At 33.9% G+C, this 13964-nt stretch overlaps 1 protein-coding gene across 1 annotated transcript in view; it reads left to right on the forward strand.

Moving 5' to 3' along the window:
• Positions 1-13964, forward strand: part of MCCC2 (methylcrotonyl-CoA carboxylase subunit 2) — a gene marked incomplete in the record, with an annotated part of 97316 nt that overhangs the window by 62402 nt on the left and 20950 nt on the right. The window contains 4 exon segments of the mRNA XM_074282204.1: positions 7642-7741; positions 8504-8599; positions 10939-11011; positions 13455-13531. Of these exon segments, the coding sequence (XP_074138305.1) occupies positions 7642-7741; positions 8504-8599; positions 10939-11011; positions 13455-13531 (346 nt within the window).

The following is a 13964-nucleotide window of genomic DNA, read 5'->3' on the forward strand; positions in this document are numbered from 1 at the left end:
CTAGTCCTTTAGTACTTCTGCTATTATCTATGTTTTTCAAAAATCATTGATAGTGTTTTAGCAGTTTCATCTGTGAATTTTTTTCCAATATTCTAGGATGCAATTTATCTGAGTTTGGTGACTTGAATTCATCAAGACTAGTTAGGCTTGTCTTTCATTCTCTGTGTGTTTTGGGTTTCAGTACCATATTTGCTTTTTTGTCCTTTTGGTCTAATTTTTTTTTTTTTGTTGTTGAAGATAAAATAGAATCAAAATCACATTTGAGTAGTTTTTGCCTAATTTCTTTCATTTGTTTGCTATGATCTTCCTATCTGCTTTGAGCAGTGTTTCTTGTCTTTTTAAAAAATCCTTTTTTTCCAAGTATAGTTGAAATAGCATTTTGATATCTTTAAAGAATTAATCAGTTCACAAGTATTAGCTCACTGAACTGGGGATAGAGACAAAAGTGAAATAATCTGCTCATGGAGCTTACAGTTTAGTCAGAATAGAAGTACATACAAAGGTATCCAAAAAAGAATCAAGATAATTTATGGGAAGGAAGGCCCAGGCAGCTGGAGGATTAGAAAGAGTTTCATGTAATGTTTGAACTAAGCCACAAAAGAAACTATAGCCTTCAGGAGATAGAAGTGAGGAATGTACTTCCATGTATTGAGGAACAGCTAGTACAAGGTATGAAAATAGGAGATGAAGTTCTGTGTGAGCAACAGTAAGAAAGCCAGTTTGGCTAATAATCTATAGTGTGTATGAAGGGGAGTAATGTGTAATAAGGTTAGAAAAATAGGGGAGAGCAGCTAGCAAAGAGACATAAATGCTTAACACAACAGTTTATATTTGATCCTAGTAGAAAATGACTGGGATTTATTGAGTATAATTGAGTAATATAGTTAGCTCAGCCTGCAATAAAAATTATTGGTAACTGTGGAATTTGGATTGGAGTTGGGAGAGATGATGTTGCAATACCAGTTAGAAGGCTGTTGCAGGAGTAGAGGTTGTGAGAGCCTGAATGTGGGTGGCAGCTGTTTGAGTGGAGAGAAGGGAATATTAGTGAGGGATGTTTGTCAAAGTAGAAATGACAGTATCTGGCAACTTACTGGAAATGTGTGATAAGAGACATTGAGAAGTCAAGGATGATTTGAACCTAGGTGATTGAAAGATGACTGGTACCTTTGACAGAAAGAGGGAAATAAAAATTCTTTAAAATTCATCAACAGCTTCAGCTCATTTCAAACTTTAGTCATCATAACACTGTTCTTACAGGACTTTACTCTCCTTAGTTACTTGTTCTTGGTTCCATCCTCCATATGAATCTTCTAAAAATCTAAATTGGTCAGCGAGTTCCTTTAAGCAGCTCTTCCTTTTCCTCCTCATTGAATTGGTTTTTATCTTTAGAATTTCATTTTTGAGTCTGAGTGTGATGTCTTTGCTTTTGGGGAAGCCAAGGCTGGTAGATCCCTTGGAGTTCTGAGCTGCAGTAGCACTAAAGCTAATCAGGTGTGTGTACTAAAGCTAGCACCATTATAGTGAGCCTTTTGGAGTTGGAGGGCTTCTTAGTTTCTGAAGGAGGGCTGAAACAGTTCAGATTGCAAAAATGGAGCAAGTTAAAGCTTACATGTTGATCAGCATTGGGATGAGGTCCATGAATAGATGCCCAAGGTGAAAAGCTTGGGCAAAATATGGAAAACCATTCTTTGCCTTCTCTCTCACCCTTCTGCCCCCCCAAAAACCTCTCAAACTAATTTCTGAGAACTTCCTAGCTCTACTGAAGTAACTTTTTTTTCTGTGGAATTTTGGTCAGTGGTTTCTTACTTGTTTAGTCTCTTAATTCCTTGACATCAGTTCTTCAAAAGTACAGGATGTCTCCTATTTTTTTCCTTAACAAATATCTAAAATGAGGTATTTATTTCCCCTCTAAGATTCTTATAATTTCTATTTCAGCAGAGTTCTTTGATGGTGAGACTGTCAGATACTAAACAGCAAATTTCCCTTGTTACTTGTTTTACCTTTTGAAGGATAACATAGATTATAGATGATAGCTAGTTTAGGTATGAGGTCCAGGCTATCCTTTACATAGATGCCAGAGTAATATTCCTCTGTACAGATAATTCCTGTGTCATTCTCTCATGCTCAAAAAGTTCAAGTGGCTCTCAGTTGCTTCCAGGAAAAATACTAACTTATTATCTGTTTGGCATTTGGATAGACTGTTTTCAATATGACTCCAGCCCATCTTCTGGCCTTATTATATATATTTCTTTCTTTTATCCTCTGTATATTCTTTTTTTTCCTCTGTATATTCTAATCAAATTCATCTCCTTTTCCCATACCTTTACACAGGCTGTTTCCCATGCCCAGAATGTACTCCTTCAGCTTCTAGAATTCCATTTCTTTCAAAGCTCAGTTTGTATCACATGTATCAACTTGTTTGATGCTGATTTTCTCAAGGACACTTTTCTTTCCCTGAGAAGTTAATTTGCAGTTGCTTTGAATATTTGTTTTCCCCAATGGAGTTTTTCATATTGTTTTTCCCCAGTGCTCCTTCAGAGCAGGGATTGTTTTCATTTTTGCTTTTGGTTACCACTGTAGCAGGTGCTTAAAAATTCTCATGGAATGAATGTATTTATATTTTATATGAGACACTTTGGGTTTGGGGGCAGGGAAGGGATGTTGGCATTTGCTGGCTGTGTGCTTTTTGGTGAGTGTCTGAGTCTGTTTTTCTCATCTGTACAGTGTGATGATACTTGCGTGCTTATTTGGATTTTTGAGATAATATATATGAATTGGGAAAGCCCCATCCAAAATAGATCTACTATGACTACTACCTCCACTATTACCACTGCTGCTGTGATTATCCGTTGTTGAAATGGTTCCAAATCCTGGGGAAGACAGCATATTGGTATATATATTTTTTATTAAATTTTTTTTATTTACAAAACATATGCATGGGAATCTTTTCAACATTGACCCTTGCAAAACCTTTTGGTCCAAATTTTCCCCTCCTTCCCTTCACCCCGTCCCCTAGATGGCAGGTAGTCCAGTACATGTTAAATATGTTAAAATATATGTTAAATCCAATATATGTATACATATTTATACAATTATCTTGCTGCACAAGAAAAATCAGATCAAGAAGGAAGAAAAAACTGAGAAAGAAAACAAAATACAAGCAAACAACAATAGAGAGAGTGAGAATGCTATGTTGTGATCCACACACTCAGTTCTCACAGTCCTCTCTCTGGGTGTAGATGGCTGTCTTCATTACTGAACAAGTGGCAATGGTTTGAATCATTTCATTGTTGAAGAGAGCCACGTCCATCAGAATTGATCATCATTGAATAGTCTTGTTGCCGTGTATAATGATTTCCTGGTTTTGCTCATTTCACTTAGTATCAGTTATGTAGGTCTTTCCAAGTCTCTCTGAAATAGTCCTGTTGGTTATATCCTTCAGAACAATAATATTCCATAATATTCATGTACCATAACTTATTCAGTCATTCTTCAGTTGATGGGCATCCATTCAGTTTCTGGTTTCTAGACATTACAAAGAAGGCTGTCACAAACATTTTTTGCACATGTGGGTCCCTTTTCCTCCTTTAAAATCTCTGGAACAAAGGGTATACACAGTTGATAACTTTTTGAGTATAGTTCCAAATTGTTCTCCAGAATGGTTGGATCCAATGGTTTGGTCATAAATTCCTTTGTCCTCCACAGATCTGAGAGGTAAGCTATCCTATGTTCATCTAATTTATTTATAACATCATTCTTTATGTCTAGATCATGAGCCCATTTTGATTTTATCTTGGTATACAGTATTAGGTATGGGCCAATGCCTAGTTTCCACCATACTAGTTTCCAATTTTCCTGGCAGTTTTTGTCACATAGTGAATTCTTATCCCAAAAACTGGGTTGTTTGGGTTTGTCAAATACTAGGTTGCTATAGTCATTGATTATTTTGTTTTGTAAACCTAACCTATTTCACCGATCAACTGCTCTATTTCCTTTTTGTTAAATTTACTTTTTTTATTATAGCTTTTTATTTACAAGATATATGCATGGGTAACTTTTCATCATTGACAATTGCAAAACCTTTTGTTCCAATTTTTCCCCTTCCTTCCCCCAATGCCCTTCCCCAGATGGCAGGTTGACCAATACATGTTAAATATGTTAAAGTATAAGTCAAATACAATATATGTATACATGTCCAAACAGTTATTTTGCTGTACAAAAAGAATCAAACTTAGAAATAGTGTACAATTAACCTGTGAAGGAAATAAAAAATGTAGGCAGACAAAAATAAGAGGGATTGGGAATTCTATGTAGTAGTTCATAGTCATTCAATGGTAGTTCATAGTTCTTTCAATGGGTACAGCTGGTTCGATTCATTACTGCTCTATTGAAATTGATTTGGTTCATCTCATTGTTGAAGAGGGCCACGTCCATCAGAATTGATCATATATATATATATATATATGTATATATGTATATATATACATATATATATATATATATATATATATATATATATATATATATATATATATGTATGTATATATATGTATTGTTTTTGAAGTATATAACGATCTCCTGGTCCTGCTCATTTCATTCAGCATCAGTTCATGTAAGTCTCTCCAGGCTTTTCTGAAGTCACCCTGTTGGTCATTTCTTACAAAAAAATAATATTCTATAATATTCATATACCACAATTTATTCAGCCATTCTCCAATTGATGGGCATCCACTCAGTTTTCAGTTTCTGGCCACTACAAAGAGGGCTGCCACAAACATTCTTGCACATACAGGTCCCTTTCCCTTTTTTAAGATCTCTTTGGGATATAAGCCCAGTAGTAATACTGCTGAATCAAAGGTTTGATCTCTATTTTTTAGTCATTACCAAATGGTTTTGATGACTGCTGCTTTATCATATTGGTACCTTTGAGTGAAATGCTTCTGGATGGCTGTCAGACTCCAATGTGATGAGCCTTGTGATCTTTCTGTTTCTTCTGTTTAAGCTGCATATTTTTTCTTTGTCTATTAGTCACCACTACAAAGAGGGTGATAGAGAGGCTTGGGTAAAAATTCAAAATAAAGTAGTTCAATCTTTCCAAGTATTTCTTCCTCATGATAGCATTAATATATAGTAGGGAAATTTCACAAACATGTATTTGACACTGATTTTTAAAAAATTTCTTTGTGTAAGTGTAATGATTCAATAATTATGGACTATTTGTGTGACAGAATTATAGGCACATATTGTAAAATAACATGTTAGAGTGTTACAGTCCTCAAAAATTTCTCGCTGGATTTGGTCTTTTCTTGCTGGATTTGGTCTTTTCTTGCAGATTAGTAGTCATATCTGATGATATGATGGCATTTGTAGTATGGTGGGGTGGGGAAGTTTGCTATTCCAAGGCTGACTATGGGTGAAGTACTAATGTGTCTGAAATGACAAACTAAAAACTAAACTTGAATGAAAAGTCTAAGAATATCACAGTTACCCCATTTACATTGACTCTTTAATCCATTCTATTAAGGTAAAAAAGTTATAAATTAAATTAAGCGGAGTTTCTTTGGCAGGGTTGTTGTAGTCTCTTGGAATTTTGAAATTCTTGCTGATATATTCTACTAGAATTTTTCTTGGTCCCAAACATATTTTAGTATTGCTTCCTAGGTAATATACAGGTATGTCATCTGTAATTGGAATTTTAAAAAATAATTTATCAAGATTTATGTTTGAGGCGCCTGGAATGATTGGGTCTAAAAAAATAAATAAATAAAACTTGATACTTTTTGTTGTTGTACCACATTTGTTTCTGAATATATTCTTCTTTTCCTCCTCTGCTAGGATTATCTTTAAAAGCACCTAAAAACCCAAAGGCAGTGTTGCACAGAAAAACTCACAGGGGGAAACTTGGATACTAGCCCTTAATCAGTCATTTCTTTTATGATCTTAAAATAAATTACTTTTTTTGTCATAATTTCTGATTGATTAAGTGGGGATAGAACTACTGTGTGTGACCACTGATTTTTAGAGTAATTACATAGTCATTTAACTTTCATGTACATTATTCTACATAAATTAGGGAAGGTAGTTTTTTAAGTTAGGGTATTTATTAGCCCTCTAACCTGTATTTCAGTTATCTGTGTCACATGAATCAATCAATAAGTATTTATTAAGCATTTAATATGTGTTATGCACTGTGCTGGGAATCAGGTAGCAGACAAAAATGAAACAATTTCTTTCCCTATTAACTTACATTCTATCCTTTGGATGATATTAGTTATAGGGAAGTTATATATATGTGTTTATATATACACACACACACACACACACGAATGTATGTAATATAGGAAGTTATAGGGAAGTATGACTACTCTAGGTAGTCAGTCCTCAGTTTTCACAAGAGTGACCTTGCTAGAAAGTAGCACAAAAGTGAACAAAAAATTGGAATATTGATACATTGAGTCTATCTAAAATGGATTTGGATTCCTGCAACCACCAAAAACTGTAACCTTTTGCTGAAAACATACTTTTCTGTATACAATTCTTTATAATAGAACATTAATTCTGAAATGTACTTTTCCTAACACAATAACCATGAAATAACCCATATAATGCAGTATGCAAAATAAAAATGGTAACATGCAAAACATTTTTCCTCAGTAGTAATTCCGTAGAATTATGTCACCTTTTGTACTAATATCTTAAAGCTAAAATATTTTTTAACCCAAATTTTACCTTCCAGTATGTCAGATAGCAGTGTGAGCTCTTTGTATTATATGCTATCCTACTGTAAACCTCTCTACCTTGGCCAGTATTTATGGTACTGTAGATTTCTTGTGTTATGAAAAATGAATACTGTATGAAATCAATTTTTAAAATTGAGATATTAGCACAAAAGGTCACAGAATTGTAGGGAATTACTAATGGGGTAAATGTTTGGGCTATTACCATTTTACTTTTGTATACCTCATTTTGTAAGTTAGTCCATAGTTACTGTCTAGTGTCAAATGTACAAAAGTTGAAGATACATATGGATCCTAAAGTTTTTTATGCAATATTGCCCACATGGGCACCATAGCAATAGGAATCTACTACCACAAACTGATTCAACACCTTGGACTTTTATTCCAACTAGCTTTGTCCTTCTCACTACCCATTCTCTACCTAAAATATCTGAAGTAACTAAGTCATATTGGTTGTCATTCATTTTCTATTATATACTTCAGTTTTAGTCCATTTTTGGTCTGTGTAAAACCTGTAATAAAAGCTGAACAAGTCTGGGCAAGTATTGTAGATTAGGGTCCCTTAAAGATCCACTGCTTGGTGATTTTGATCAAATTGGCCGGCTTTGATTCTGAATACATAGCCTGAGGGTATAACTCCTCAGAGTAAGGCCAGCATTTCCGCTCTTTATCTTAGGGAACCATCTTTCTAAAACTTTCAAGTATTCCAGTTCCTCTAGGATAACGCTAACCAAATCATAGTCATACCCAAAGAATTCCTCTAACTTAAGTCTAATTTCATTTATTCAGATGATCTGGCTTTAATTTTGGGACCTCATGTTAGCTAAGGAAAAATGTGTAGTGTTAACATTTTTAATTCCTTTTTTCTTTTCTGTTGACGTTTTGAATTTATTTTATTCTGTAGAAAGTCTGGAGTAACTGATCACTATGCTTTGGATGACAGTCATGCACTTCACTTGGCAAGGAAAGTTGTGAGGAGTCTAAACTATGACAAGAAATTAGAAGTGAGTATATGCTATTTTTTTCTTTAAAGTAAGTTTTATTGATGCCTTTTGTTTCAGCAGTAGTCATTTCTGGATATTACTCCCACCCCATTTACCTGTAAACAAATATTGTGAGCTTTCCCTTGTAAAAAAAGGTAGGATACCCAGCTGACATAGTGCTTCTGTGAAAGTTTGTAACATTTTTCAGTAATAGTCCTCTTCTGTTCCAAAAAGAGAGTTGGCCCAAGGTTGATAATTACATTTATTCAAAGCTTGATTTTCTTTGGTTATTCCTTTCATTTACACTGATGTGTAGTATGCTATTATTAAGTAATGCTTCCTTAAGCTCTCTGAATACAAACTGGCATTTTAGCTAGAAAATATTTTAGTGTCTTCTTTAGTTGTTAGATTTATGATAGCATAAAGTATCATCTGTGTTTTCTTTAGGTTCTTTAGGAGTATATATAGGTGTCACTTTTTCTAGGAAGCCTTTTCATATCCTCCAGATGTTAGAACTCTTTCTTCCTTGAAGTCATTTCTGTATTTCATTACAACTACATATTGTATTCTTCCAATAGAACATAAGCTTCTTGAACTTAGGAATGGTTTTTATTTTATTTTTTTTCTTTGTTTCTCCAGAACTTAAGATAATTCATTGTACTGTTAGTATGATATGGCACAGTAGTTATGTAAGATTATATTATGTTATGTCATATTATATTTAAGTGTTTAATTTTAATTAAATTTAGCTGTGATTAATATAACTCTACTAAATTATTTTAGGTGACTATAGAACCTTCTGAAGAACCTTTATTTCCTATAGATGAGATATATGGAATAGTTGGAGATAATCTTAAGAGGAATTTTGATGTCCGAGAGGTATGGCTTTTTGTTTTTGGTTACCATATCTTGCTCAAGCTAGAAGAGTAGCAGCCACTCACAAATCCACTCTCACAATTGATTGTCATGAAAAGGTTTTCTCCATTTATAATCTGGGCTCTAATTCTCCCCTCTTTAAGCCTCCCCTTTTTCCTCTAAGATCTCATTATGTTGGTGCTACACATAATGTGTACACCCAGAAGTTTTGAGCCCTTCTGCAGCTCAGAGATCTTAGACTTATGTTCTATCAGCCTCAGCTCTATCTGAGGCATTTTAGGGATCACAGATGCCAGAATGACTGTCCTAGATATGGCTTTAAATTGAAGCAGAACTATAATGTAACCTGTCTAAATGAATAAAAAAGTACATTCTAATGAGAAACAATACTTTTAATATATATATTATATAATATATATTATTATAATTATTATATATAATTATATATATAATATATATTTAATATACTTTTAATATACATCTAAAAACAGGGAAGAATTAAAATGTATTTAATCTGTTTTGCCATTGGTTGGTGGCTATGTCAGGAAGGAAGGTAAGGGTGCAGGTAAGGGTGGTTTTATAATTCATATATCCTTGTTTAATAAAACAAAAAAAAGTTCCAGTTGTTGTATATTTGTGCTTGATTGGAGACAGGAATAACTTGATTTGTGACTAAAGAGGCTTTTCATTTAAGTTAAATATCAGAGAGGGCCTGTGGACAACTTTACAGTTTTTTCTCATTATTTTATTTTGATAAATAGTTGAAATGTCAAAGTGCCATTAGAAGAGGTTTTATTTTAAACTGCATTGCATTACAGATGTTGCCAAACTCCACATCAGTATCTAAATCTTTTGTAATTAAGATGGATGTCTTTCAACTGTGCATATATCATGTATTATTTAGTATAATCCTAAAGACTACAGATACATGTGCCTTAAAAATAAATAGAAATAGGATTTTCTATAACTCTATCCTAAGGACCTTTACAGAAGTATAGGTGTGAACCAAGGGTGATCATAATTTAAAGGGTGCTGATAGTACTTATATGCTATAGCTTAGGAACAACTGAGTTTAAATCCTAGTTTAATCCCCCCAAAAGTTTATTAATCAAAATTGGAATCTATGGATTTCCTTTCCTTGACTGATGAACGATAGGAAAGCCCTTCCTTGACTTTCTCCACCCCATTACATCTTCTTATCACAGCCCTCAAGGATCACTCTCCTATGGTCTCTAACTTGCTATTGCAGAACCTTGTGTTTCAGGAATCTCAGTTTGCCTTAAAAAGCCAATTTGAGAGAACATTTTGTCCTTTGACCCAGGTCTGTTTGGAGTGTTTTTGTTCTGTGCCCCTGAATGGCTAGTTACTATTCTGATTAAACCCTGTATTTCCTACTCCCATGTCTTTGCTCATACTGTTCTCCATGGCTGGAATGTCTTCCCTGTGTTCAATCTCCATGTAATGTAACCCCCTTCAAGCTTTGTGTCTTCTGATTATTGTCAACAAGAAATAACCTTTCCTGTCTCACATTGTTTGTGAACCTACATTTACTAGAATATATTTTCCTCAAGAGCAGGGTCATTTGCCTTTCTATCCAGCATCTTTCACACTGTTTACTGATTAAAAGACTGTGTTACTAAAATGGAAATGATTACCTAGTTTATCCATGGAGACCATAGTTACAATCACTGTAACATGCATTTGCACTAGGCCATGAAGCATGGGTGGAATTGCTCTAAATGGAGAGCATTCCAGCCACAAGGAACTGTGTAAACAAGGGCATAGGAGTGAAAAAAATTCTGGGTAATATATAATCCTCTTTTTTTATAGCTTTTTATTTACAAGATACATGCATGAGTAATTTTTCAGCATTGACGATTGCAAAATCTTTTGTCCAATTTTTCCCCTCCTTCCCCCTCCCAGATGGCAGGTAGACCAATATATGTTAAATATGTTAAGGTATAATACATAATTCTCTTTTACTAGAATGCAAACTATGTAATGGGGGTGGAAATGTTGGTTGAGGTTAGAGTGTATCTGGGAGCTGAGATTGCCTGAGAATTTCCATATACTTGTTTGGGCAGTGTCTTTTTCTGACACATAGTTACAAAAAGAGGAGTCCTGATTTTATTCTTTGCAGGCATAATGATTCTTATTTATAATAAAGGTAAATAAGAGTGGTTGGAGCATCCTGGTAAAGCTTGGTCACCTCCATAGAGGGTACATGAATTTGGAAAAATGACATCTACAATGTGAATTTTTTTTTCTTACTTAAAAATAACATGAACATAACAATTTAAAAAAATTATCTTCCATAAAGATTTTATTTTTTCTTCTTCTAGGTCATTGCTAGGATTGTGGATGGAAGCAGATTTGATGAATTTAAAGCCCTCTATGGCGATACCTTAGTCACAGGTATAGAAATTCTTTGTTTTGATTTTCTTCAAATATATGGAATGTGAAGTGGACTCCAAAGTCACTCTGATAGCATCTCGAGTATTTTTGTCACTTATTGTATTGAAATATTGGAGTTCATGGAGTCAATAGATGTAGGAACTATCTATGGTTAGATGGTTTTCTAGGACAAGAATAAGGAAGAAGAGGAAGAAAGAGTCTGTGGCTGTCTGCTCATCATCGGCATGTAGAATTCAAAAACACTTTAACTAGTTCTCAGTGGGGTTGATGTGCATGGTAGATAGATTGTCATGCCTTGGGCAATAAACACAATCTGAAAAGCACAAAGGCATTTCTAAAAGTTGTTTTCAAAGAGTAAAATATTAAATCTGGCTTCTAATGTAGGATAATATCTAACTTGAATGCTAGACTCAAAATGACAGAAAACAAAACCTTGAATATATTGGATAAAGCTTGAAGCTGAAGTAGGTAAGAAGAACATTTCATTTCTCTTTAGAAACTAGGTTTAATATCAAGCACAAACAAAATACAGAGGCTTCTATTCCTGGTTAAATCCTAATACTTGGCTATTTTAAGATAAAGAATTTACTCTAAAACTGATTTTGAACTTTTGTATTTAAATGACCAATTTCTATTAATGTTTGAACAAATAGGTTTTATCAGCTCAAATTAATTTTTGAACAATATATGTCCCAATGGCTAAGTAGCCAAGATAAAATTCAGAGGCTTCTCTTCTTCATAATAGCATAAACAATTGGACACATTCCTCTCAATTTTTGTGGGTTTGAACAAGTTCAAAAGGGATTTCTACAATATTCTTTGGAGAATTTATTCTTTTCCCATTTCTTATCTCTCTCTGGTGAATTTGTCCTGCTGGTTAGAGTAGATAGCCAGATGAATGTTAATTATGGCTTAGGCCAGGGTGTTGGAAATAGAACATCTAGCATAACTAGCATTTATATTATACTTTAAGATTTGCAAATGCTTTATAAATATCTCTATAGTGGGATGTTATTCTCATTTTACAGAAAAGAAAACTAAAGCAAGTAGAAGTAACTTGTCCAAGGTTTTATAGCTAATAGGTGTTTGAAGTCCTATGTGAATCCAGGTGTTTCTGACTCCAGACCCAGCATTATTATCTGTTGCCTGCCCCAGGAGGAAGCAGCTACCACAGTAGGCTTGTATTTTTCTTAAAAAGTTAAGTTGCTCCTAAGAGTATTAAATCACTAGCAAATACCACTCCACTCCTCAGTCATCCCAAATGATCTTAAGTATGCAAAGTCCTGTTTTGCCTATTTGTTTCATAACTAGTTTCATCTGATATTCAGTGTTACTTACAGGCTCTTCCCATTTGGGTTTTAGAGAGTAACAGATTAGTATTGACATTTTTATTCTTGATTTGGAAAACTATAGCACTTGCAGGGCCTTTGGGTTAGCCTCATCTTTAGGTTTTCAAAACAGCTAGTCTTTTTTCCTCTAGAACTGTGTAAGGTATCTTCCTTTGGTGAGAACTGGGGGTTTTTGTGTGTGTGTTCATGCTTGCATGCATGCGTGCTTGTGTGTGTGTGTGTATGTGTGTGCTGTGAAGGAGATGTTTCTTAGCTTAGTTTTAGTTGTGATTTTTTTTTTTTTTTTTTTTTTTTTTTTTTTTGCTTATGGCATTTCTTTGTAATAACCTTTGAGTTTCTTCTAGGTTAAGTTTCTTTTCTTAGAGTAAATTTGCTTCTTACCCAGCTTGACTTCCCACTAGCTTTTTCAAAGTAACCTCTTTGGGCAGGCCATTTGTATATGGAAAAAGCCCATGATAATGTAGTTGATTAAGCTGCTTACACTGCGAGTACTTCAATGATGAGGGTGAATGTAGATTGGCTTTTAAGATGCCAGGCTTATTTTAATACCAAACCAACATAATTTATCTAAGCCAACTATTTAAGAACTGTCACATATAAATAAAAGTTGAATTTTTCCCCCTAGGTAACATGCCTATTGAAAAAACATACTAAAGCTAAAACAGAAAAAAAATTAAATATGGGTAACAAAAATATGACACTGACTTTTGCTGGAGACAAGACCTATGACTTCATTGCTACATGGTGTTCTGGTGAGGAGATTGTGGGGGGGGGGCACAGATGGTCATTTATGCAAATTCTAATTTTAGAGAATTACCTGAGAGGTGAAGTGGTGAGCTCAGGGTCATCCAGCAGCATGTGGCAGAGATGAGATGGAAATCTGGCCTTCCTGATGAGCTGTGTGACCTTAGACAATTTCTAACCTCTGTTTGCTTTAATCCACTGAATAAGGAAATGGCAAATCCTTCCACTTTCTAGTCAAAGAAACAGCTGAGTGACACTAACCATTCTATACTAGCTCTTTCGCATTAACTGTATCATTGAGCATATGTCAGTTTGTGATCAGAAATAAATATCACAACTTTTTTTTTAAGGATTTGCCAGAATATTTGGTTACCCAGTGGGAATTATTGGAAACAATGGTGTTCTTTTCTCAGAATCTGCAAAGAAGGTAAATAATATGTAAAAGATTATCAAGATTTTCTTTCATTTTAAATTTAATATCACTAGTTTTGGTAATTATCTTTTTATTCTGAAATTAACATAAACTAAATAAATTGAACATTTCTTTATACGCATAGGAAAAAGAATTGTATGCAAACATACAAATATTTAGGTAGTTTGCTTTTTTAAAGTATTTAATAAATTCTATAGATAACTTTCAAAGGTGTTCTGTTTGTCTTTTTCATTTATTTTGAAAGTCAAATATGAAAATAAAATAAATAGGGAGAAAAGACTTTAAAACATTCAGCTTTCTCATTTGGTTCTGTATCTACTATACCTATGAAAAAATTCAGTATGTGCATTGGCAAGCAGGATTATTTGGTTGTGTGGTATATATTTTAGGGTCATTATTGATACTCACTAAATAAGGCAGCAAATTG

The sequence above is a fragment of the Sminthopsis crassicaudata genome, chromosome 1 (genome assembly GCF_048593235.1).
Source record: "Sminthopsis crassicaudata isolate SCR6 chromosome 1, ASM4859323v1, whole genome shotgun sequence".
NCBI lineage: Eukaryota > Metazoa > Chordata > Mammalia > Dasyuromorphia > Dasyuridae > Sminthopsis > Sminthopsis crassicaudata.